Source organism: Acanthisitta chloris, unplaced genomic scaffold (genome assembly GCF_000695815.1).
Source record: "Acanthisitta chloris isolate BGI_N310 unplaced genomic scaffold, ASM69581v1 scaffold6479, whole genome shotgun sequence".
NCBI classification, from domain to species: Eukaryota; Metazoa; Chordata; class Aves; order Passeriformes; family Acanthisittidae; genus Acanthisitta; species Acanthisitta chloris.
Window position 1 is genome coordinate 80,772 of NW_008693065.1, and position 23,081 is coordinate 103,852.

Sequence of the window (23,081 nt, forward strand, 5' to 3'; positions counted from 1 at the left end):
TTTCTTAACTCAGACTAAACCCACCAGAACACTGAGGACTGTATCTTTATAGGCAGTACAGGTGTGATAGCAAAGCTCCCTCAGGGTTTCCTCAGCTCTGATTCCAGTTTCACATGTTCCTCCAGCACCTGGTTCATCTGAGTGGCAAAATCAGTGCATAGCTTAGTGCAAGCCCTTGATGGATAGGAGAGTTCAAGTGGGCTGACACAGCTTCACAGCCTCAGCAACACAGAGAGGCTCCTGCTCCTGTGAGGGTGGAAGGAACAGAAGTTAGAAGGCAGATCATGTTGCTGCTGGAAGCAAAGAGAGGATAAGAGAATAAGACATGAGGCATCTGATTATCCTTGTATTATTGAAGTTGTCAGCTGGGGCAACGATTACCTGCCAAATAAATCATGTTTTTTAGGATCCCTGTCACTCTGTGGTGTTTTGCGCTCCGAGTTGCTCTATGCCACCTGAGTGATGCCAATAGGCAGATACCAACACATCTCTTTTCTTCTCTAAGTTTTATTCCTCTCAGATGTGTCATTGTCTGATTAGCAGCCCTTATCAGCCAAGGCTGCTCTCAGATGGATAGGCTAATCCCTTTGCTGTTAAGCCATTTGTCTTGTTTTGCAGGTCTGCAACAACAAGAAGAACTGTCACTGTGAGGCTGACTGGGCTCCCCCCTTCTGTGACAAGCCAGGCTTTGGTGGCAGTGTGGACAGTGGGCCCATTAGACAAGCAGGTCAGTAGTAATTCAGCCTTTACCTGTTGTTTCCATGATAAAGAGTGGTAGTACAGAGTGTCATCTTGTAAGCAATGAGCTTGAAAGATCAGAAATAAGTCAGTAAATCAAATGGCTTCAGCCAAATGTGTTAGCACCAGTTTGGAAATTTAGGCAGCAAACCCAAGGAAGGCTGAGGGCATCAGTTTTCTTGCATAACTAAAGGCAGAGTGGGCCTGGTGGGATCTTTTCTTTGCCTTTTTTCAAGATGCATGGTCAAGTTTAGTAGCTGACTGCAATAAGTAGGAAGTAGTATTGATTTAAGCCAGGGATGAGGAGCTAACTAACTCCCACACTTGAGCTAATCCTGTTGCTGTGGTTGAACATTGCAGCACTCTTGGATTCACCTTGAAATATGCCAAGCCCCAGGATTCTCCACTTGAATACATCATAGGATGTTAAAGGGTTGGGATGGACCTCAGAGATCATCCAGTCCCAACCCCCTGCCCTGGGCAGGGACACCTCCCACCAGAGCAGGTTGCTCAAGGCTCAGCCAACCTGGCTGTGAACACTGGATGGAAATTTGAACTCTGAATTTTAAACATTGGGATGAAAATACCTTATTGTACACACAACCTGCTCCTATAGTTATGTGTGTAATGAAGAGCTGGAGTGGGTATTGCAGTGATTATAAATGCAAAATTATTGCATAATCAAAAGGCATAAATAGAATTGATATTGTTCTTCTGTCAGAGTGTGGAAAACAGCAGATTTCTGGCTGCATCAGATTAAAACTACCTTTCATGGACAGCTTCCAAATATTGACCAGACGTTGCCCTCACCTATGACAGTAGTAGACATGAATTTTCTCTAATTTGTACTCCAATTTTCCTGTTTGGTCTGCAGAACATTGGCTGTAGCATATTGCTTCACTTTGGCCAGCCTCAGAAAGAATTATTTCTACACACTCTTAATTTTATAGGATTTGATAATCACAGGCCAATTTTCCCCCAGAGTGCTGAAACTTTAGTGACCTCCACAGAGCTGTTTCTGATTGATGTCTGAGCACGTGACAGCACAAACCAATCTACTCACACAGCTAAACAGTGTCTGTTTTCATATGAATGATGCTATTCTACACCCAAATGGATTCTCTTCTCTCCATCTCCATGCTGCAGTGAGTTGTCAGACTGGATTGATGACATCATGAGCATTTCCATGACAAACCTTCACATTATGACTTCACTACTGAAAGGTTTTGTTTTCAAATACAGCAAAGAAAGCACAGTCAGGCACTGAACAAGGGTCATTACTTGTGTTAAATGTTTCCTTTCAAGGTTTTCTATATAGCATTATGGTCCTTTTTCAGCTTACCTGAAAGCTGAACATGAAAGGGGTTATAAAATACACTATAATAATGTGCTGCAGAGACAACACTAACTGGAGAAGACAAATATAGGACACCTTTGATAATTATTGCATTTGGAAGGCAACACTTCAATTTAAGAGAAAATTGTTTCAACATTAGTTTAATACAGTGTTTTAGTTTCATCACTTTTCTCCAAAGCCAGTGCTCCATTCAATAATGAACAGTGAATACACAACTATGGAAATTTCTAGAGGAATTTCCTGTAGTTGACACATGGATTTTCCCCAGCTGACATAAAACTAATCTATGTGTGTGACACTATACTTTCCTTACAAAGAAGTCTTAACTATTCAGTTGTTCGGTAGAGAAGTTAATTATTTAACTTCCAAACTCCTAGCTAAGTGAGGTATTTATTATTTGGAATTTGCTACTTTGATCATTAGATGGGTGGACTTGGTGATCTTAGAGGTCTTTTCCAGCCTCAAAGGCTCTGTGATTCTACAGTGCTGTGAGGTCCCCATCAAACCCCACATCTAGCCCAGTCAGTGCTGACTCTGTTCCCATCATCCCAGTGAGCTCAGGCCCATGGATGAGATCCAGCTGGCTGGGAATCCATTGGGATAAGACAGAGACAGTGGTGATGGATAGGTTACCAGAGCAAAGATCAAAGAAGTTTCCCCTGCTGTGGGAGTGAGCCTTTTTTAGGCCAGCAGCCCTGAAGAATCACAACATCCTCTCCTCCAGGCTATGATCATATCACATATCCATAACCATCAGAGCTGCTGCTTACCTCTTCCTAAAAATAAGGCTCTCTTTCAGCTGCAAGTCATCCAGTCAGGGTTCATCTCACTATTGTGCCTCGTTCAGGTCCCAGCAAGGCACTTAGAGCAGCTTAAAGCACTCAGACCTGGAAGAGATCCAGCAGGCTGCAGCCCCTTGCTAAGCAGATCATCCCTCCGAGAGCACAGAACTCTGCTGCTGAAGCCTTTCCTTCAGCTCCTCACTTGCCTCCAGATTTGACTTGACAGCATCTGGGCTGGACCCCAGCAATCCAGATCTCAGACTGTTTGCCCAGTGTTAGAGCACAACGAAACCCTTGAAACCTGGTTATAAAGGAGCTGAGCTCACTGTTTGTGCCTGAGGGAGGAATATGTACAAGTCTGAACTTCAGCAAACCATGATCTTGGTGTTTCTGACCCTTTTCTCTCCCTCTCATAGCCTCACTCCCCCTCCCACCCTGGCAGTCCATGAAGGAAATGCTAGGTGGAATTGCACAGCACACCCTGTAGATGAGGCCAGCAGGACATACACCTCATGGCCCCATTTGCAGGTGACAACCCAAGCAGGACCTGGACACATGGAGGGAGAGAGTACATGGAGATGTTCATCTTTGGACACAGATATTTCCCTGGAATAGAATAAAATAGAACAGCTGGAAGGAACCTACAATGTCATATTTTAACCAACTTTTCCCCAGTGTTAAAGAAATAACTTTAAACCAGGCCATAATTCAATCATCAGCCTAAAAGAAATAAGTTTATTAGTCTTTAATTCACAGTTTGTTCACTCCACCTGCACTGCAGGTAGGAAGCCAGGCCAGGCAGCACTGTCCTGCTCTGTATACCTACCTACAACACATTTCAGTAAAGGCTCTTGGAAGAAGTTAACTCCGTGTGTTTTCTTGCAGATAATAAGAGTTTGACCATAGGAGTGTTGATAACCATCCTGTGCCTTATCTTTGCTGGATCAATCATGTACCTGAAAAGGAAGACTTTCATGAGATGGTTGTTTACAAGTAAGAAGACAACAATAGAGAAATTAAGGTATGGTCATTTGCCCTAATTATACTCTAATAGGTATGAAAGGAAAGAAGCAATGAACACAATGAATTAGATGTTAGGAGAAATGTTTTCCCTGTGAGAGTGTTCAGGCACTGGGATATTGCCCAAGGAGGTGGTGGAGTCACCATCCCTGGAGGTGTTTAGGAGGTGTCTGGACCTGGTGCTGGAGGATCTGGTTTAGGAGTTACAGCTGTGACAGGTTAGAGGTTGGACTCGATGATCTTAGATGTCTCCTCCATCCTTGATGGTTCTGTGATTCTAGCACAGCAATTCTCATCTTGGCATTCATCAAAAAACACTGTGAACATGCTAGAAAGAACAGCCTTGTCAAAAACACTCACCAAGCATTAAAGGCAATGTTTTCCCTGGTTTAATTTCCTTGATTGTCAGTAAATAATGTAGGCATTGGTTTGACTCTATCCCTCTTTCCTTTCGGGATGCAAAAATGAAGCAGGGATGGAAGTATTACCTTTATTTTCATTTGCTTGCAATAGTTTCATTCCATTGCGTGGCCTTTTTTCTAAACTCAGTCAAGTGAGCTGAAACTTTCATATTTGAGGTCATTACTGTTTAAATGTTAGATTCATTAGAATAGTCTCTTGGGTGTAACAAAGCTGCATTTCCACAGATTGCAGAAGCTAATTTAACAGACTGCTGGCTTCCAAAAAATCAATATTTATTTTCATTCTTGCAGGAGCACAAGACAATTTTACTTCCCTTGTTTACTATAACAAGTCAGAAATTCCTTGCAAAATCTCATTCTGAAAAGAGGCTAATGGTTAAAGGAATGTTATCAAGCAGAATGTTGTGTTCAACAAATACATATTTGTGTTGCAGGTCTGTGAGTCCAGCAAGACCTTCCAGTTCATCTGAGCCTCATCATGTTCACACCACCTCTCTCAGGAAAAATCTCATCATGAAACCACAAAATACAACCATACAAAAAGTGAGTCCCTAAAGGGTTTAAAAAAGGGGGGAAAACACGTATTATATACTTCAGATATCATTTAAATTTGTTGCATTAACTTAATGTCATGTAGAACAGTGAGTAAAATGGGAGAAGATGTAGGTTTCAAATTCATTTATGACTTCCAAGTCTGACTTCATTTGAATTCATTTATGGCTTCCAAGGTGGAGATGTCAAGTGCAGAAAAGAAATAGTTTTATCTCTAGGACAGAGCTAGTTCTTACATCAGAACATCTGAATGGGGAGGATTAGTGCTCAAGCAGAACTCTGGAGGTGGTTCATTGCTTCTCTGGTTGCAGAGGAGTTGAAGGTAGATGAAAGCAAAACAGAACAGAAAAGCAAGGGGATGATGACATGGATTTTAAAGTAGCAACAGGTCAGGTTGGATGGGACTGGATCAACCTGGGCTAGTGGGAGGTGTCCCTGCCCATGGCAGGGGGTGGAACAAGAACTTTAAGAACCCTTCCAACTCAAACCAGTCTGTGATTCTACCTCAACTCTATGAGTTATGACCTTTGGTTGGCTGTTTGCTCACAGAGAGAAGGTCCACGACGACCACTGCCATATCAGATCATCGACATCAGTAACCCTGTGAAGACACAGGACCTGCCACAACTCAAAACACCACAGCGAGTCCTGCCACCCCTTCCCCAGCTGCCATGCCACCAAGCTGGCCCTGAAAGACCCTTACCAGCTAACCCTTTGCTGAGGTTCTCCCAGGTAACCATTGATTTTCTTCCACTTAATATTTACTGTGAGTATCTGCACATGGTGAGGAGAAATGAAGTGTTATCTCATCTTTCATGCTGCTCTTTTCCACAACATTTCCTTTATACTTTGTATGAGTTTAAAAATGCTGTGTGGATATATTGCTTTATGCCAGCTGGGGCTGTGATCCTAAAATTTAGGATCCTGAAGTCTCTCTTCGCCACTCCAAAGACACAACAGCACAAGCAAGCTCCATATTACAGGCAAACACAGGCTCATCTTTCCAGCTGTCCCACCTGAGGAGAAACTGTTTGTTTTGCTAGCAAGGTGCCAAATCCAGTGATGGAGTTGAGGAAGTCGAGGTGCAGATGTGTTGTGCAAGAGCAAAAGGTTTATCAGCTTGATGTGCTTCCACTCTGCCAAGGGGTGTGTGAACTGCATTCTGGTTTGCCAGGGAACAGATCTGAAAAGCAGAGTGGTAATTACCCACACTATTTCACCTAGACATACCTCTCATTGCAGAGTTTAATGGAGATGGTAACCCTCTTTTTTTGGCTGCATCTCAGGGCGATAGCCAGGAGAGATGAAGTTGTCTGTACAGTTGTCTATATTAAACAGCCCCTTCGCTTGTCACTGGTTGCATTTGTAGCGTGGCTGTTCCTAAGCAAAGGAACCAGGCACTCAGATATTCCTGGTTTGTAGGCATTAAGCTCTGCTGGATGTGGTACAAGATTTAAATGAAGTGAATGTTGTTAACACCAGGCTGTCTTAAACGAGTATCATGTTGATCTAGATGCACATACTGCAAATCCAGACTCAGAAGAGCTGTGTCTGGAGTGACTGTGCCTACCTGAGCCTGGCTGGGGTGTGCAGGGACAGCAGGAACCCTGTGAGCTGCTCTGAGATGCTTTCCCAGGGATGGATAGGAGGATACAGCCATGAGACACAATGCTGAACTGCAGTGCTTTGAAAAGGGGTTGGAAAAATAGCAGAGAGACAAACAGGGATGAGACACATTGCCCAGAGATGTTGTCAGGGTGCCCAGAGAAGCTGTGGCTGCCCCAGCCCTAGGAGTGTTCCAGCCCAGGTTGGATGGGGCTTGGAGCAACCTGGGCTGGTGGGAGGTGTCCCTGCCCATGGCAGGGGGTGGGACTAGGTGGTTTTTAAGGTCCCTTCCAAACCAAACCACTCTGTGACTCTATGGGCAGTGCTGAGCAGCCAGGACAAGCTGTTTATGTATTGTGACAGCAAATCAGCTGTATCTAGTTTTGATGTTTTCTAAGTCTGAACGTTGAATCTCTCAGGTTAGACCGAGATTTACAAGTGTGGCCAGTTTATTCACTGCTTTCAAAATATTTAAGCTTTTTCTTCTTCCCTTTTCCATGTTGCTAGTCATTTTCACTTCAACAGAATGGGAAATACTGATTCTTTCTAGGATCAATGTCATGGGGAATCTGAAGTAGTGTTGGTTTGTGTTGCTTGTCTTTAGCTCCAATGGAGCAAAAAAACTCTTCGGTTTGGAAGCTCCAACTAATTATGACAGTTATTCCATCAAGCAAAATGTCACAATATTCAGTTGCTGCATGAAACACAAGTAGGACAAATGGAATCAGATCAAGGCAACCTAGAGAATAAGCAAGAATGACTTCTTGCAAAATTATGTCCATAACCTCAACATTGTCAGAAACAGCTACTTTTTATATCAGACAGACTGCCTCTGATACTGTCATCATCTTATTACCAAAACACAGCTTATATTTTACAGCTCATCCTTGTTGCAGGAAAAGCAGCTTTGTGGGTTTACTTGTCCCCCAGTAAAACTGAGCTGGGCTCAGCTTCTGCTCCTTCTGCCACTGGGAACAGCTCTCCTGCGACACCCCGGCCTGGCTGCAGACACTGAGGGCTAACACAAATTATCTTCTCATCTAACCAGATTGAGGAATGCTCCCCTGGAAGTTCTGAGTGATAGTCAAGACTAGTGCTTATACTGAATAACAGATTTGGCTGTAACAATAAGTTAAAATAGGATTACTTTTTCATTTTGCTGTTTCTGATTTGCTCAAGTACTTGTTCTGCAGAGATAAAAGTAAGATGGACATTACATGCAACTTCAGGGTGTAGTTTGTGGTAAACTTGAAATGACAATATGTGACATTTACTTAAGATTACCTGTTTTCCTCCTTATCAAGATGCCTCTGGATAGTCAACCTGCATTTCCTTCCTGAAAGAACTAACATTTGCCATGAAAAGGAGGAAAACAAAGGGATGCTCAAAACAAATAATGAAGAGTTGTACTTTATTCATGAGCAATTTGTGCTTGGTTTGATTACATCTTTCAAAGGATCTTTTAACCAGATGATGCTTGTAAGCTCAGCTTTTCCCTTTGGTTAACTTCACTAATGATAGTTATGGCAAACTGAACATAAGGAATAAAATTCCTTGGGAAAATCTTGGCTGTGAGCTCAAAGAAGTGAGTTTTGGGGTGTATTGGGGAGTGTTTGTGTGCCCTGAGCAAGCCACGTAATCCATCCCAGCTCTTTGTGATGAAGACCACAAATAGACATGTTACCATATTTGCAGAGCTCCAAGGACCACCCAGGAGAGACATCAGCTCATGCCTGACAGCAGATGATTCTGTTCTTTATTAATGGAGCCTTTAATACCACAGAGTGAGGGCACAGCAGCATCTCCAAAAACAATCCCACAGCTGCTACCAATTCAAACCAGACTGGAGCAGTTTGGTTTTGTGGTCATCTCAATTTCCATTTTAAAGTCATTTCTAGCATTTCCATCTTACTGTAGAACTACTTTTACAATGTTTTATGTTCAATCTTTGTTGTTTGCATCTCCACCAGTTATCTCTGGCTCCAGTAGAGATGCACCCTGTATTTCTAGAGTAAGGAATCAAAGGAAACAAGGCATTTCAGGAATGGGAATAGGTTGCCCAGGGAGGTGGTGGAGTCACCATCCCTGGAGGTGTTTCAGAGGTGTCTGGATCTGATGCTGGAGGATCTGGTTTAGGGGTTACAGCAGTGGCAGGTTAATGGTTGGACTTGATGCATTTAGAGGTCTCTTCCAGCCTTGATGATTCTAAAATCATTAAAATATAGTATTAAGCCTTTGCTTTAAAATATGAGTGCGTGTTTATTAAAAATAAGTTAGCATTTACTAATTTAAATGTATATGGTCACAAATGATTCTAAATTATTTTCTATTTTGGTTCATATGAGACATTAGGAAGGAATTCTTCCCTCTGAGGGTGCTGAGGCACTGGCACACGTTGCCCAGAGAAGCTGTGGCTGCTCCATCCCTGGGAGTGTTCCAGGCCAGGTTGGATGGGGCTTGGAGCACCCTGGGCTGGTGGGAGGTGTCCCTGCCAGGGGAGGGGGTGGGATGAGATGAGCTTTCAGGTCCCTCCCAACCCAAAGCATTCTGTGATTCTATGAATTTACCCCATTTGTTCCTATGTTAAGGTTTTCATGTCACTAGTATGACCTTCTGTTTTCTACCAGGACCCCCCCAAACCCAACCCTCCTCAGAAGCCTCTCCCAGCAGACCCTCTGACCCGAGCACGTTACCACAGTGTGTGCACAGCAGTGCCAGGACACACAAAGGCTCAGCCTCATGTCACTCCTCTAAGGTTAGTTCTCCTCATCCAAATACCTTCATTTACACAGCTCTTCACTCAAGGACATGTCTGAAATGTCTGGAGTGACTATTGCTGAGAGCTCCACAACCATTTTCTATCTGCTCATGCACAAGCACATGTTGTGGGACTGGTCCTCCCTGGCAGAGCATCAGCACAGCTGCTCTGACTTCATAGAAGTGTAAGAGGTTGGAGTCAGGTGGGGGTTGGTCTCTTCTCCCAGGCAACCAGCAGCAGGACAAGAGGGCACAGACTCAAGCTCTGCCAGGGGAGGGTTAGGTTGGATATTAGGAAGAGATTTTTTACAGAGAGAGTGCTCAGGCATTGGAATGTGCTGCCCAGGGAGGTGGTGGATTCACCATCCCTGGAGGTTTTCAAGCCGAGACTGGATGTGGCACTTAGTGCCGTGGTCTAGTAACCACGGTAGGGTTGGACTTGATCTTGGAGGTCTTTTCCAACCTGGTTGATTCTGTGATTCTATGATCTTTGAACAGGTACAAAATAGATAAGCACTCAAGGACATAAAGAGTTTAAGTAACAATTTGCTTTTCCCTTTCTTCCCACCAGACCTGCTCCCAAACACCCACCCCAGGGATCCAGGCCCAGCCACACTGCTGATGTGAAATGACTAGAAAACAAGACTCCTTTCTTTCCAGAAGTGAAGACAGAAGTTTGCACTATCTTTCAGCTCCAGCTGGAGTTCATTTCTATGACAATACTTAGAACTTTTAATGTTTAAAACAGCATTATTGTTAAGGATTCTGAGCTACTGCCTTTGGTGCTGTGCTGTGCTATGGTGCTCTGTATACTTGCTCAGGTACTTGTAAATTATTAATTTATGTTGAATATTTATTACAGTGCAGTGCACTGTAGTAGATATTTTTACCATGGCTGAGTTTTTCCTAAAAAGGAAGCCTTTTTTTTTTGTACTATTTCACTGAACTTGAATAATTCTGCTCTATTGGTCCTTAGGTAGAGTTTTTTAGTCTTGATCTATTCCTTAAGGAGTGCTGATGCTCATGGATAAAGTAAAAGTGTAAACAATTCAATCTCAGTGGTTCCTAACAAACTGTTGAAGGGTAGAAAGGAAAAAACCCTCTCCTGGAACATGGTGAAATGTCTGATATCTGCACACAGATGTATTTAACCAAAGGATCTCTGTGTTAGCAGCTGTACTGTAATTTCAGTGTTCATGTTACTGTTTGAAATCATTGTGAAACCTGTGCTGAAGGAGGACGGATCCACTTGGCACAAGTTCTCAGACTGAAGAAGTACTGTATATCATATAACTGTATGTTTTTAACCTCATTTTTCTCAGACACCACCTGGTTAGTACATACCAAGGCAGATATCAGCCCTCCCAGTGTCATCTCCTTTTTGGTGCTTTGGTAGTTAGATTCAAGCATCTCACTGTGTTGCATCACTGTCCTGATGAGACTGAGAGTACATCACACACGGGGGTGGGGGGAAGAAGTCAAGCATTGCAAACAATTAAGAATCAACTATTATACTTATTTCTTTTGCCTCACTGCTCTGCTTATCAACTGTACTTTGCATATTTACTACTGTTTTGTATTTAACTTCTAAAATGTTGCTCTGGGTTTCTGCATTTCCAAATCAATATGTGTATTTTAATACATAGACTTTGGTTATCCTAAGACAAGGGACAAGAAGTTCATCTCTGCTATGTGGTAGCATTACACGTGATCTCTCCTGAACCTTCTCAGAACACAGTTGTTTCATCTGTGCTGTACTAACAACACTTGGCAATTATCAGTTGAAAGAGAGGGAGAAGGAACTATTACCTTTATAGGTTAGTTTCCTCATTGCTTGTAGTTTTTGTTTCCTTAAGCAAAAATAAAAGCATTGATAGAAACTTGGATCTCGTTGCAGTAAGTGTAATTGCATTGAATTTTCCCTGTTATTCCCCATGGTAGCAGCAGAACCCTCATGTTCATTGATTAACTAACCAAACCAGCCCAGTTTGTTGCTGAATAGCAAAGGAAATGCTTCATAAAAGTATTTCAACTCTTAATGCAACTCTAACAGCAACAACAGAGCTTTAGGTGTGGAGAAGCACCACGACAGGAGGATGCTGACTCCTAGGCTCAGCAATGCAGGTGAAACCAAAATGATGCTTTTTATGCACTTTTTGTACTTAAAACACTGATTTCTCACTGTCAATAGCAGCTTTATCTCTAGAATGGGGGTGAGGGAGGCATCTCAGTATGGAGCAGCCACATGATCTCAGTTTGCTCGTTTGAATACTCCCATTTTAAGAAGGACAAGTCATGATGCTGTATCAGGATGTTGCTGCTAACTTCTGAACGCCATAAGGTGAGACTCTTAGTAGTGAAAGCAGGTGAAATTAAATGACTAAAAAGTTTGTGTTATCTGCACCAGAAGTTCTAACACCCGAATTTAATGGCAGCAGCTTAGGTAAGACTTAGCACATGTATAAACTCCAACATGACCCACCTGGGCAGTCTTACAGGTCTAGAAAACAGAAATGTCCACGCAGGGCAGCAAGTCCTGTCCCTGTCATTGCAAACATCACCAACACCAAGTCTAGACCAGCCCACAGTCCATCTGTTCTGGGGCCTGGGCACACCAACACTGCCAAGCTGCTCAGGAGATGCTGAGAACGTGTTCTCCACACAGGTGAGTGCCTCCTCCCCCTCTGAAAAACAGCACACCCAGTGTCATGCATGGAAGAGGACAGAAGAATGATGAGGGCACTGCTGGGTGTCCCCAGGCCCAGCATGGTGCAGTTTATGATTTAAATTCCTGCTTGCCTTAGTGGCTTGTCTCCCTCCAAGAGCTCAATACTTGGCTGTTGGGGCATCCCTGGCTGACAAACAGCACAAACACTGGTGGTGTCACATCTGCTGCTGCCAGAGGGAGGCAAAGTCCACCCATTCACCGTGAATGGGGTGTGAGAGCACATCCAACACTTCTGCAGGAGCCCAGAGGCAACAGAGCACCCTGAATAAAATACCTTTTGTGCATTTAACAATTCAGAGAGAGAGCAGAGCATGGGAGAAATACATTTAACAATTTGGAGAGAGAGCAGAGCATGGGAGAAATGCATTTAAACAAGCTGTGAGCTAAGCAGATAAACATGTGCCAAACTGATTCCCTGTTAACACTGCTCTAAACCAAGCAGCACATGGACCCAGTGACATGGAATTTAGTCTCACAGTTAAAAGCACATGACTACATGAACATATCAACTACCAGAGTTCCTGTCTTATCTTAGACATGGCTAAACTCAGACATTTCCAGGAAAAGTCCTAATTCCCTATCTGGAACAAGGGTTTTAAAACCCATACACCCTGTAAAAATGAGTAGCATTACCTGACACCAGCAAAAGGTATTTACTGCCATACTGCAAGGTGATTTCTTTTCATAGCAAGAGAGACATGTAGGTGCCATGTAACAGTCATCTCACCTGGTACCCTCCAGTTAGCAAATACCGTTTGTACAATTCAGATGCAAAGTCCTGCAGACAGAAAAGGACCTGTAGCTTTTTTGGGCACACACACCCAAATGAGGTATCAAACACTTGGGTTGGTGCATTTTCCTTCCCCCAGGCTGTGTGTGGTAGATGGTTCTGTGATGTTTGCCTACCAAATGAGTACCTTTCTGATTAGACATGCAGATGTCATGCAAAATTCCATGGTGAAAACCAGGTGAATGGTTTTGCCTTCTTGAGGGCAGTGTAAGCAAACCAGTTACTGAGGAACATATACACATGAAATTCAACGTTTGCTGCTCTGTGTGTGCACCTGTAGCATGTGGCTTCAGAAAAGTGCTGAAGACAAAGGCTTAAAGTCCTGTCATCACAAATTCCTCTACCTCCATGCTCAGCAGACTCAAACTTTTAAATCACCTTTAATAATTAATATGCATCAGCCTTTAAATCCTCAGGATTTTACAGGGTTCAATTTATCTTTGTGAGAGAGAGACTTTATGCTGATTCTTCCCTTCTGCCTTCTTCCACACACGTATTCCAGCTCCTGCCCCTGGAACACTCATCAAGCTCCTTTCCAGAGGCAAGGCAGGAACACAGTGTGCTCTCCCCCAGCACTGCCTGGCAGTGCTGTCATTATGCTAATCAATAGAACAGTAAGTACAAAACACCAAAGGAAAATGAATAAATATGCAGTAAACAAAAAAGAAAATTGCATATTTACCATCTTTCTCCCCATCAAATCACTTGGGTTTAGTATTCCTAGATTGCTTTTAAAAGCTAGCAATTATCAGAGGAGCAAGATCTATGTTTTTTAATTTCATGGAATATTTTAAAAGCCTTTTCAAAAGCTCAGAGAAGAAAGAGACCCAAAGCTTTTTTTCCTCCATTTCAATTCGGATTTCTTCTGATCATTCAAGTCTCTGATTTTCTCTTTTATTAACTTCCAATCAAATAACAGCATTTTCCAATTTAACTCTAAATTACCATGTAACAGTAAACAAATTCATTCTTTATCTTACAAGCTCTTCTGCAAAGCATCATTTGCTGAGCTCAGTGATGCTCAGACTCCTTGTGCATAGAGTTCATCCTCCCAGGGGAGGAGACCACACATTGCCAAAAGCTAAAGATGCCCCACAAATTACAGGCAGATGCCCTTTCTCCACAACACTTACAAGAGAGATCCATTAAAAAACCCAGAGACTATTGAGAGAAAGTTTTAAACTACTGGAATTCAATTCATTCAGAAATTTAAACATCACCGTCACGACAGATTTGTTTTGTTTCCATTTCCCTCTGGGATTTTTTGATGCAATCTGCAGGTACATGTGTATCTGTAAAGATGAACAATACATTTTTAACCCTTTACTATGTGGCTTAATTGTTACATATCTAAATTTATAGCTTTTCATGTACTTAAACCAGCAATGGATCTAGCGAAGGGTCTGGAGCACAAGTACCATGAGGAGCAGCTGAGGGAGCTGTGGGGGCTGAGTCTGGAGAAAAGGAGGCTCAGGTAGGACCTTCTCACTCTCTCCAACTCCCTGACAGGAGGTTGGAGCCAAGTGTGGGTCAGTCAGTCTCTTGTCTCAGGGCAGAAGTGACAGGAGGAGAGGAAACAACCTCAAGTTGTGCCAGAGGAGGTTTAGATTGGATAGTAGGGAAAATTTCTTCACTGAAAGAAGGAATGGAGCTACTACCAATGCACCTGGTTTTGTTACATGTGCAGTTCTACAAGACGTCCAGTTAAAGGTGTTTGCAGCAAACACAATGTAGTAATCCAACAGCTAAACTATCTACTCGTTCTCAAAGACTCTCAGTCTCTCAGGACCCAAGGCAATGGCCTGAAGTTGTGTCAGGGGAGGGTTAGGTTGGATATCAGGACAAGGTTCTTCCCCCAGAGGTGTTTGGGCACTGAACAGCTCCCCAGGGCAGTGGGCACAGCCCCAAGGCTGACAGAGCTCAGGGAGTGTTTGGCCAATGCTCTAAGGCACAGGGTGCATTGTTGGGGTGTCTTGTGCAGGGACAGAAGTTGGACTAGATGATCCTTGTGGGTCCTTCCAACTCTGATTATTCTGTGATTCTGTAATAAGTACTAATTACTAGTTATATTTGGTGGTTATCCAATGGTTCCTTACCCAAATGGTTAACTCTGCCAAAGTTTCCGACACATAAAATCCAACACACTAAGGGGGAAGATCATCCTTCCATGTGTACATTCTCACGGTTCCAAGAACACATAGCAAAACCCAAACCCACCTTGCACTAGTTTGCCCTTTTCTTGTATGAGCCTTCCATGGGCATGTTACTGAGGGTTGTACTGTAGGGATTAACAGGATATTTTTCCCTCTATTAAACAGGATTGGAAAAGGAGAGATTTACTAAATAAAAGAAGGATAGAGCAGGAAAAGCCATTGAGGAAAAAAGCCATTAGCTGCACTGTCTCTCCTGCAAACGGAAGGAGCTGAGCACAGAAAGATGCTATAGCAGTTCCAGAGTATAAAGTGAGTAGCAACGAGCAGAAAGTCTCACACAGCACCTTTGTTCCAGTGATTACAGAGGAGAAATTTAGCAACACAGAAGCAATTTACCTCCCTCTCCCCAGGCCAGAACTGGCTTTAGGCAAGTACCCTAGACAGGTGACTTCTCAGGATTTGAAGCATCTGGCACTGAATGGCCTGGAATTAGCTGTGGTCCCACATGCCGGCAAAGTTTAAAAGCTTCCCCCTCTGTGCCCTGCAGGTCCTGGCAAATTTGCAAGAGCAGGGGAAGCATTACCTGCAGAGCCTTTCCACTGCAGGAAATGTAAGCAATGTGTACAGACTGCTCCTTTTATTTCACATTAGTTATGTGTGAATGACCCTGTGGGGAAAAAAATAAATGCCTGCTTATGTGATAGATTAGATTATGCTATATTTAGAGGAAAGGAACTGTTGAGGGTTGGTGGATTTTTTTTAATAAAAGAAGTTTTAATTTTGCCTTTTCAATGCCTGACTTTGCAATCTTGATGTCACTTGAGGGACTCTGTGTTAGGAACTGCAGTGATAGGACAAGGGGTAATGGGTTCAATCTGAAGGACGGAAAGTCTAGGTTGGATGTGAGAAAAAAGTTTTTCCCTGTGAGGGTGGTGAGACACTGTCCCAGGTTGCCCAGGGAGGCTGTGGCTGCCCCAACCCTGGCAGTGTTCACAGCCAGGTTGGCTGAGCCTTGAGCAACCTGCTCTGGTGGGAGGTGTCCCTGCCCAGGGCAGGGGTTGGGGCTGGGTGATCTGTAAGCTCCATGAAGTTGTAAATTACCTTTTAATTCCGAAAACCAAAACCTAATATATATATTTTTTAAAGTTATTATTATTTACAAAGATATATCCATTTCATCTCAATTTTCTGTAAGGATAGTAGATGCCTTAACACCTTGAACATATTCTTCACTTCTAGAGCTGAAGCTAAATTTTGCTGCACCAGCAGCTCGTGATTGGAAGTAAAGAAGCCTCTCCTTGGAAAACATAAAGATGAGCATTAACAAGGCTGGGCAAGAAATGCTAATTTTTTTGTTTACTGAAGGGACAGTCATGAAAGTAAAAGAGGTCTTGGAGAAGAGAAGGAAGCAGTAGAGAAGGAAAAAAACCTAATTCAGCATTTAATTTCCAGCAGCTTAAAGCCAGTTTGCAATACCCTCAGGAGAATGCCAAAAAGTATGTTTGTTTATTTGACTATTTTGCTTTATATCTAACTCTGTGTGCAAGAGGGGTTGGGTTTTGCTGTGAGAAAACAGTGTCTGTGAATCCCACAGATGCTCTTAAATACAGGAGAACACACTGAAGAGGAGGCTGAGCTCTCCTGTGCACACTTAATGAGGGCCAAGCACCAAGAAACCTGAACACTAGGGGTGAAGCAGGCAAGTTACAGCATCTAACTGGCATCCAATGTTCATATTTTCACTTTCTTGATGGAAAAAAACATGTTATCTATCTATCTCTGGGCTGGGAAATAGCAGTTTTTCTCTTAGCTTTTTCTTCTTGACTTCTAGCAAATTGACCAAGCTCCAAACAGACAAAACTCATAACAAACAGAGAAGGAAACACATTGAAAAAAATAAACCCAGAACTAGAAAAACTGTAGAGAGAGATTATTCATATCTGCCTGTGAAAACTTCCAGTCCTCCAGGAGTCCTTCATAGTACCAAAAGCAAAAAAAGGGCAGAATATTCCTTTTCATAAAAGGGAAGTGATAGCTGCATTCACCTCATTTATCTGATTTTTAGCAGCAGTTCATCCTCCACCTCTCAGCAGCCACAGAACAAGTTCTCCAGTGCTGTGTAACACTGATACCTTTAACCTGATGAAGAGCTTTATTGCATTACACACCACAAGCCAACACAGCCTGCACAGCCCAGTCATGACTACGGATCTCAAGTGGAACCATAACACCCAAAACTTTACACAATCACCAACATTAGACAGAAAATCCTAATAAATACCTGAGCAGAAATCAAATCCTAATCAACACCTGAGCAAACAACTGCAGGTCTGGGTGCTTCCTTCTGGAGCCCCAGGAGCTCACACTGAAGAAAACAACCCTAAATCCTGTTTGAAAGGTCTAATCTCCATCCTGTACCAATCTAATCCAGGGTGCTGCTGCCTGGAATTAAGCTATCAGCTAAGGTTTTAACAGGGCATCAAGTACCAAAGTGCTTTAATACTCCTGTTGCTACTCTCAGCCCACACAAGGATGCAATGAAGAGTCATTAGGCTGACACAGAATCCATTAATTTGATTCTAGCAGTAAGTACAGACTATTAACTTGGAAACTGAAACAAATAGATGGGTTGAGAGAATTTTTAGGCAGCCTGCACGAGGCATACATATTTATATGAAAACACAGGTCAGGAAGAGCTGTGAAAATTAATCAGACTGGTTTAGCACTAGCAAAACGCTGAAGTGCATTAGGAATGTATGGAAAATATGTTCATTCAGTGAATACATTCAGTGCTTACAATTCTTTCCCCTAAAAATGTGGTTTGGAGACATTTTGGACTATTCTTTCCTTTCCAGTTACCTTCAACTTGTTACCTTAAATTACTAACCTAAATTAACCTAAACTAACAGCCCTGAAGAGAGAAAATCCTCTGGATTTACCACAGCAGGGAGACTGCATGCAATTCCAATATTCTCCAGCATTCAGCAAGACATAACAAACTACAGAACAATCAATTTAATATGGTTTCTCTGGTTTTAACCTTCTGAAGCTTGAGTTTCCAGGGCTGAGGGAGTCACAGTCTGCAGCCTGTGAGTGAGCTCAGAGATCCTCTGCTAGCAACACCCACAGAGCACTTGGGTGCCCCTTAGCAGCCCCAAAATAATGAACAACTCTCACATTTTGCTATTCAGTTCTCCCCAAGACAGTCTGTTCAAGCTTGGCCCTTCCACACCCAACAATCCCTTCCTTCATGCATTCCCTATTTATCATTTCAGGGTCTTTTCCTGTCATTCATCCTTCAGTTTGTTGTATCCTCTTTGTGCTCTGCTGTGTTTTTGACAGACTTACAGCTCCCCTAGCCAATTTTATCTAAATCCTCCACATGAATGAGCTTCTTTTTCCAGCCAGGCCTGTCTTTTGAGCACTATCTTTGTGTTCCCAAGGCATGCAGACCCCAGTCACTGCCACTGTGCCTGGCTCAGACAGGCACACGGTGTTTCTGCACATCAGGAGAGCCCCAGGTCCCTAGGAGCACACTGTGGGTACAGCTCATTTGCTGTGCCAGGCCAGAGTGTAAAGCCAAATTCCAGATTTACTACTTGAATAACTCCCAGTGTCAGCTTTCAGCTCCAGACTGCAGCAGCACAAATTTTTCTGGGGCACAATTCTCTTGCCAGACCATTTTCATTTTTTTTTCAGCCTTTCAAGCCAAGCCCAAACCTGAAGGTGTTTACAAAGAAGGATTGTATAAAAGTCTCTCTAAGGAATCTCCTCTTTTTTTGCCTCCCCCTCTTTGTGTCTAGTTTCTGCCATGAAGCTTTGCAACCTCAGATGTACACTATAAATCTGCAGAAGCACTGCCATAAATAACAGGAAGGATAGTTAAGTGGATTGATTGGAATGGATAAATTACACTCACAATATGCTCCTAGTTCAGATTTCTCTTCTCCTTCTGTTCTCCTCTTCTCTTTGACTTTTCTCAGCTCTTGCAATGCCCTAAGACCTTGTTTCTTCATTCTGTGAAGCTGCACCTGAGCACCATGTCAGCACTGACTGTATTCCCCATCTGGAATGTGCTGAAGCTCCTGAAACCTGTAACAAAGGCTGTTTTTTCCACCAAGAGGTCTGGTTACTGCTGGAGCTTTAACTTAACCTTAGTCACTTCCTATTTCACCACTTCAGCCAACGATGCCAACTCCTTAAATACTACTAATGCCAAGCCAGTACTTCTCCCAGCACCAAATTCTAATCACAGAGGCTGGAAATTATTTTTTGTGGGGGTAAGGTCTCTCTGAGAGCTCAGTTAGTGCCATCAGAAACTCATCCAAGTAAGCATTTTCACCATCTGACCCCCTTGGAATGGGCACAGCTCCAAGTACTTCACATCAGACAAAATAAGGCACAACTTTTCTATAGAAATCTATGGCACAGAGTGGAAATCAAAGTCATAACAGTCTCTATCCTGAGGGACTGCATGGTCACTAGAGTCTCAGAATGCTTTAAATGCAGATACAACATAAATTTGGCATTTTAATTTATCATGAACAGAGCTCATCTCATCAGCTATGGAGCAACTTTCATGCTTTTCTTACACAATGTGCCTATTCCAAATACTGAGGATGCAGAAATGCATCTGAATGTGTTGCATTTGGTAGTTTTCCCATTGATATTCATTCACCTCCAACAGCAGCCCTAGGTCAACCACAGAACAAGAAAATGGGCAGAAGATTAAAGAAGAAAGGTTATTTCCCAGTGCAATGCAGTTCTTGGAAAGCCTCTATCCTGCATTATGCCCTTTCTCTTCCAAGTTTCTTGTCTTTTGAGGAACAAACAACATTACTGCCCTTTACATTCTGGAAACAGCATGAAGAAAGCTAAGAGAAATGTCTCTCAACAGTGACAGCTGAACAGGAATTCTTCCAAGCTTCACCTCTCAAGACATGTTTCCCCCTGGCAGAATGTGTCCAGCAGCTATTCCTCCCAGAGAATTGCACTTCCCAGTAAATAACTTCTCCTTCCTTCACCTCTGAAAGCATCAAACCATAAGCATGATCTGTATGTTGGACTCTACAGTATTTAAAAAATGCATTAAGATAGATAAATTGCATAATTGTAAGCACCTTGACCATCAAATTCCTAAAGTAACAAATATCCAACAGCATGAAAGCTATTAGGACAAGCTCTAGCACCTACTGCTGGCTGGGACAGGAACACCTGGCAAAGAACAAAGGTGTTCTGCTCCATCCTGCTCCCCAGCTGAGTCACTGCTACATGCACCAAATCTCCATTCCAGAGCTGACATCCTCCTTCCCTCAAAGCATCCAAGCAGCATTTCTCCCTCAGCCCAGAGAGCTGCCAGACAGAGACACCATATGCTCAGGTTAATGTTGGGAGCAGAGAGAAGGGAGCCCAGGGACAGAGAGTTTCATCACAGCTCCCAGACAAGGCAGCACTGGGAAAAGAGGGGAGAGGAAAAATAACCATCCTCACCCTCAGTTTCATAAAAGGAATACAAGATTAAATTCTATCCCAGGATATACAAGTTCTGAGTGACACCTCTACTATTATTACACATTATCCTGACCATCCTTAAGAAAATCATCAGGCAAAACTTCAGCTTATCCAATATGTGCCCAGGCCTCTCTGACCCTTCTCTGCACTCCTGCAGGAGCCTCTATCAACCTGAGTGATTTTCTTTTAATCTAAGCTTGTTTTACAGGTCATCAATTCAATTTCTCAGTGCTTTAGGTTCTCCCTTAGTCTCAATTAGAATAACATTATATCCATCAAATCTTATCTCTGAATCTTCAGCTTCTCATTTAGCCACCACCAGCAGCCTTGAACAGAGCTTCTCAGCACCTTATCAACTGCAACCACGTTGATTAAATTATACCTTCCATTTGCTGCTATTTACTGAGCCATTACTAAATATGTCCAATTTTGTTTGCTAACACACACTGTGTCTCTCTCTGTTAAGAAACCAAACCCAGGCAATCCTGACTCTCTGCTCTCCCATGAAAACCTGCAAATAAAGCCAAATATTGTACTTTGATTAATATGTATATACTATGAGCAAGGAAGGCTCCCTGTTATACCCTGTGTCAACTCCTGACAAGAACACTCTGTTCCCCATTAAGGACCTGTTATTTTACTATCAATTAAATAAAGCTAAAGAGAATAGAGATAATTACAAACCCACTGCAATGGAAGATTCAATGCCTTAAAGACTTAGAAGTTATTCTATTTATTGCTATGATATTAGTAAGGTTTTATCCATTTTCAGTCCTGCTTCACTCTCCTGAACACACATCATTGCCATCATCCTTTCAAGGCAAGGAAGTTTGCATTAAGCAGCAACACTCCTTTGCCCAAAGGATTCAGGAATGTGTCAGCACAGGACTAACATGAATACAAAAATCACCCTCTTCAGATTTGGGACAGTGCTGCCTTCTCTGCAAAAAAATAGAGATGAAAGACCTTCGTTAGAGCCATCACCAATCATCCATCCAACACCAGGACCACATCCTCCTCCTGCAGCCCAGTGCAAGCAGTGTGACCTCCCAGCTCTCTGCCTTCCCAGGGAGCACCAGGGTCATCTCAGGTGCTTAATCATCTCCAGGTGACAATTATTAAAACTACAGAAGAAAAGGCAATTAACCTGCTGCAAAACCAGGACAGCATTACTACTGTTAAAAAACGACATTTGAATGTGTTCATCCCCATGTAAAAAAATCTGATAAATAAGAGTAAAAATGTCCCAGTGGTAGTCTAACTCTAATATCTGAGAGAACTGAAAATACTTGGCCTTGTGAAGGCAAGGAGTAACACCATAAATAGATTTGAAAGCTTGATGCACTCTTAGGAGCCTTCTGAAACGTCTTTAGGGTTGTTTCAATTCATAGTATCATAGTATGTTAAGGGGTTGTAATGGACCTGAGAGCCCATCCAGCCCCAACCTGGGACACCAGCCCCTGGGCAGGGACACCTCCCACCAGAGCAGGTTGCTCAAGGCTCATCCAGCCTGGAATGAACTCTGCCAGGGTTGGGGCAGCCACAGCCTCCCTGGGCAGCCTGGGCCAGGAGGGTAAGAGGTAAACAAGCACATAAACAAACACAGAGAAATCCACATCCAAATTCCAACTCCTACTGCTCTAACTATCCATTAGTTCAGAAAAGGGATGCCATTACATCTACCAATGTGTACCACACTACATACACCAAATGTCCTTCTTCCTCCTGAACTCTCAATCCCCACTCTGGTGCAAGGATGTGACCTTTACATTTCCAGACATGAGCTGGAAATTATTGAAACCTGGACCTGGAGTTATGTCTCTAATACAAAAGAAGACAATGTGTGGCTCTGAAAATAGGTTTCTTTCTCCCTGGGTAAATTTTTAAAACACCCTTTTCATGCTTAAAACACTTAAAATGATTTTATTCTCCAGAGGTTTATCACCTATTGCTGAAGATCAGTGACACTAACTACTAAAACCAAACCAGCAGATAGGTCCTTCTGATGGTTCTTCCCTGTGAGTGCCTGGAACAGCTTCCAGCAGCTGTTTAATGCCTCCATCAGCTCTCTAGTTAAGCATTAGATCCAGCACAAATGATAAGATCTTCATCTCTGCACCTTTTCTTCAGTGGATATCTACAACTGCCTTAATCACAGGATGATAAAAGCTGGCAGGGACCTCAGGAGAGCTCTAGTCTGACTCCTGCTCAAAGCAGGGGCAGCTCTGAAGCAACTCTGAAGTCAGGTTGCTCAGGGGTTTAGCTAGTTCAGTCTTGAAAATACCTAGGGACGAAGAGGGAGCACAACCTCTCTGGTTTACAGTTTGGCAGTGCTCATGGTGAAGAGCTTCTCTTCTCCAGCCACACACCTCTCCTGCCCCAGTTCATGGCTGCTGTCAAGTTGTCAGTAGACTTTCAGCACTTACAGGATTAGACAGAGTGAAGTTTAAAACATTAGGCTAACAAGTGTTTGTCCTGCATTCTCAGCCTTTCTCCTTTCATACGGAGCTCTGTGCTTCAGATGCTCCAACCACATCACTGGTGCCTGGTGAGACACTTCTTCAGTCAGCCTGAAATCCTTCTGGTCTCAAAACCTCAACCACAACGGGAAATGGAAATAGAGATGGGTATTTGGTAATAGAAAAGGGAAGGGAGAGGGAAGGGAG

General features: G+C 43.0%; 1 protein-coding gene across 1 annotated transcript in view; it reads left to right on the forward strand.

Annotated features, from left to right (window-relative positions):
• ADAM12 (ADAM metallopeptidase domain 12) overlaps positions 1–9,865 on the forward strand; it is a gene marked incomplete at its 5' end in the record, with an annotated part of 80,867 nt that extends 71,002 nt beyond the window's left edge. Inside the window, 6 exons of the mRNA XM_009082932.1 lie at positions 619–727; positions 3,763–3,898; positions 4,754–4,862; positions 5,421–5,603; positions 9,104–9,231; positions 9,805–9,865. Of these exons, the coding sequence (XP_009081180.1) occupies positions 619–727; positions 3,763–3,898; positions 4,754–4,862; positions 5,421–5,603; positions 9,104–9,231; positions 9,805–9,865 (726 nt within the window). The remainder of the gene's footprint in view (positions 1–618; positions 728–3,762; positions 3,899–4,753; positions 4,863–5,420; positions 5,604–9,103; positions 9,232–9,804) is intronic.
• Between the last annotated feature and the right edge of the window lie 13,216 nt (positions 9,866–23,081).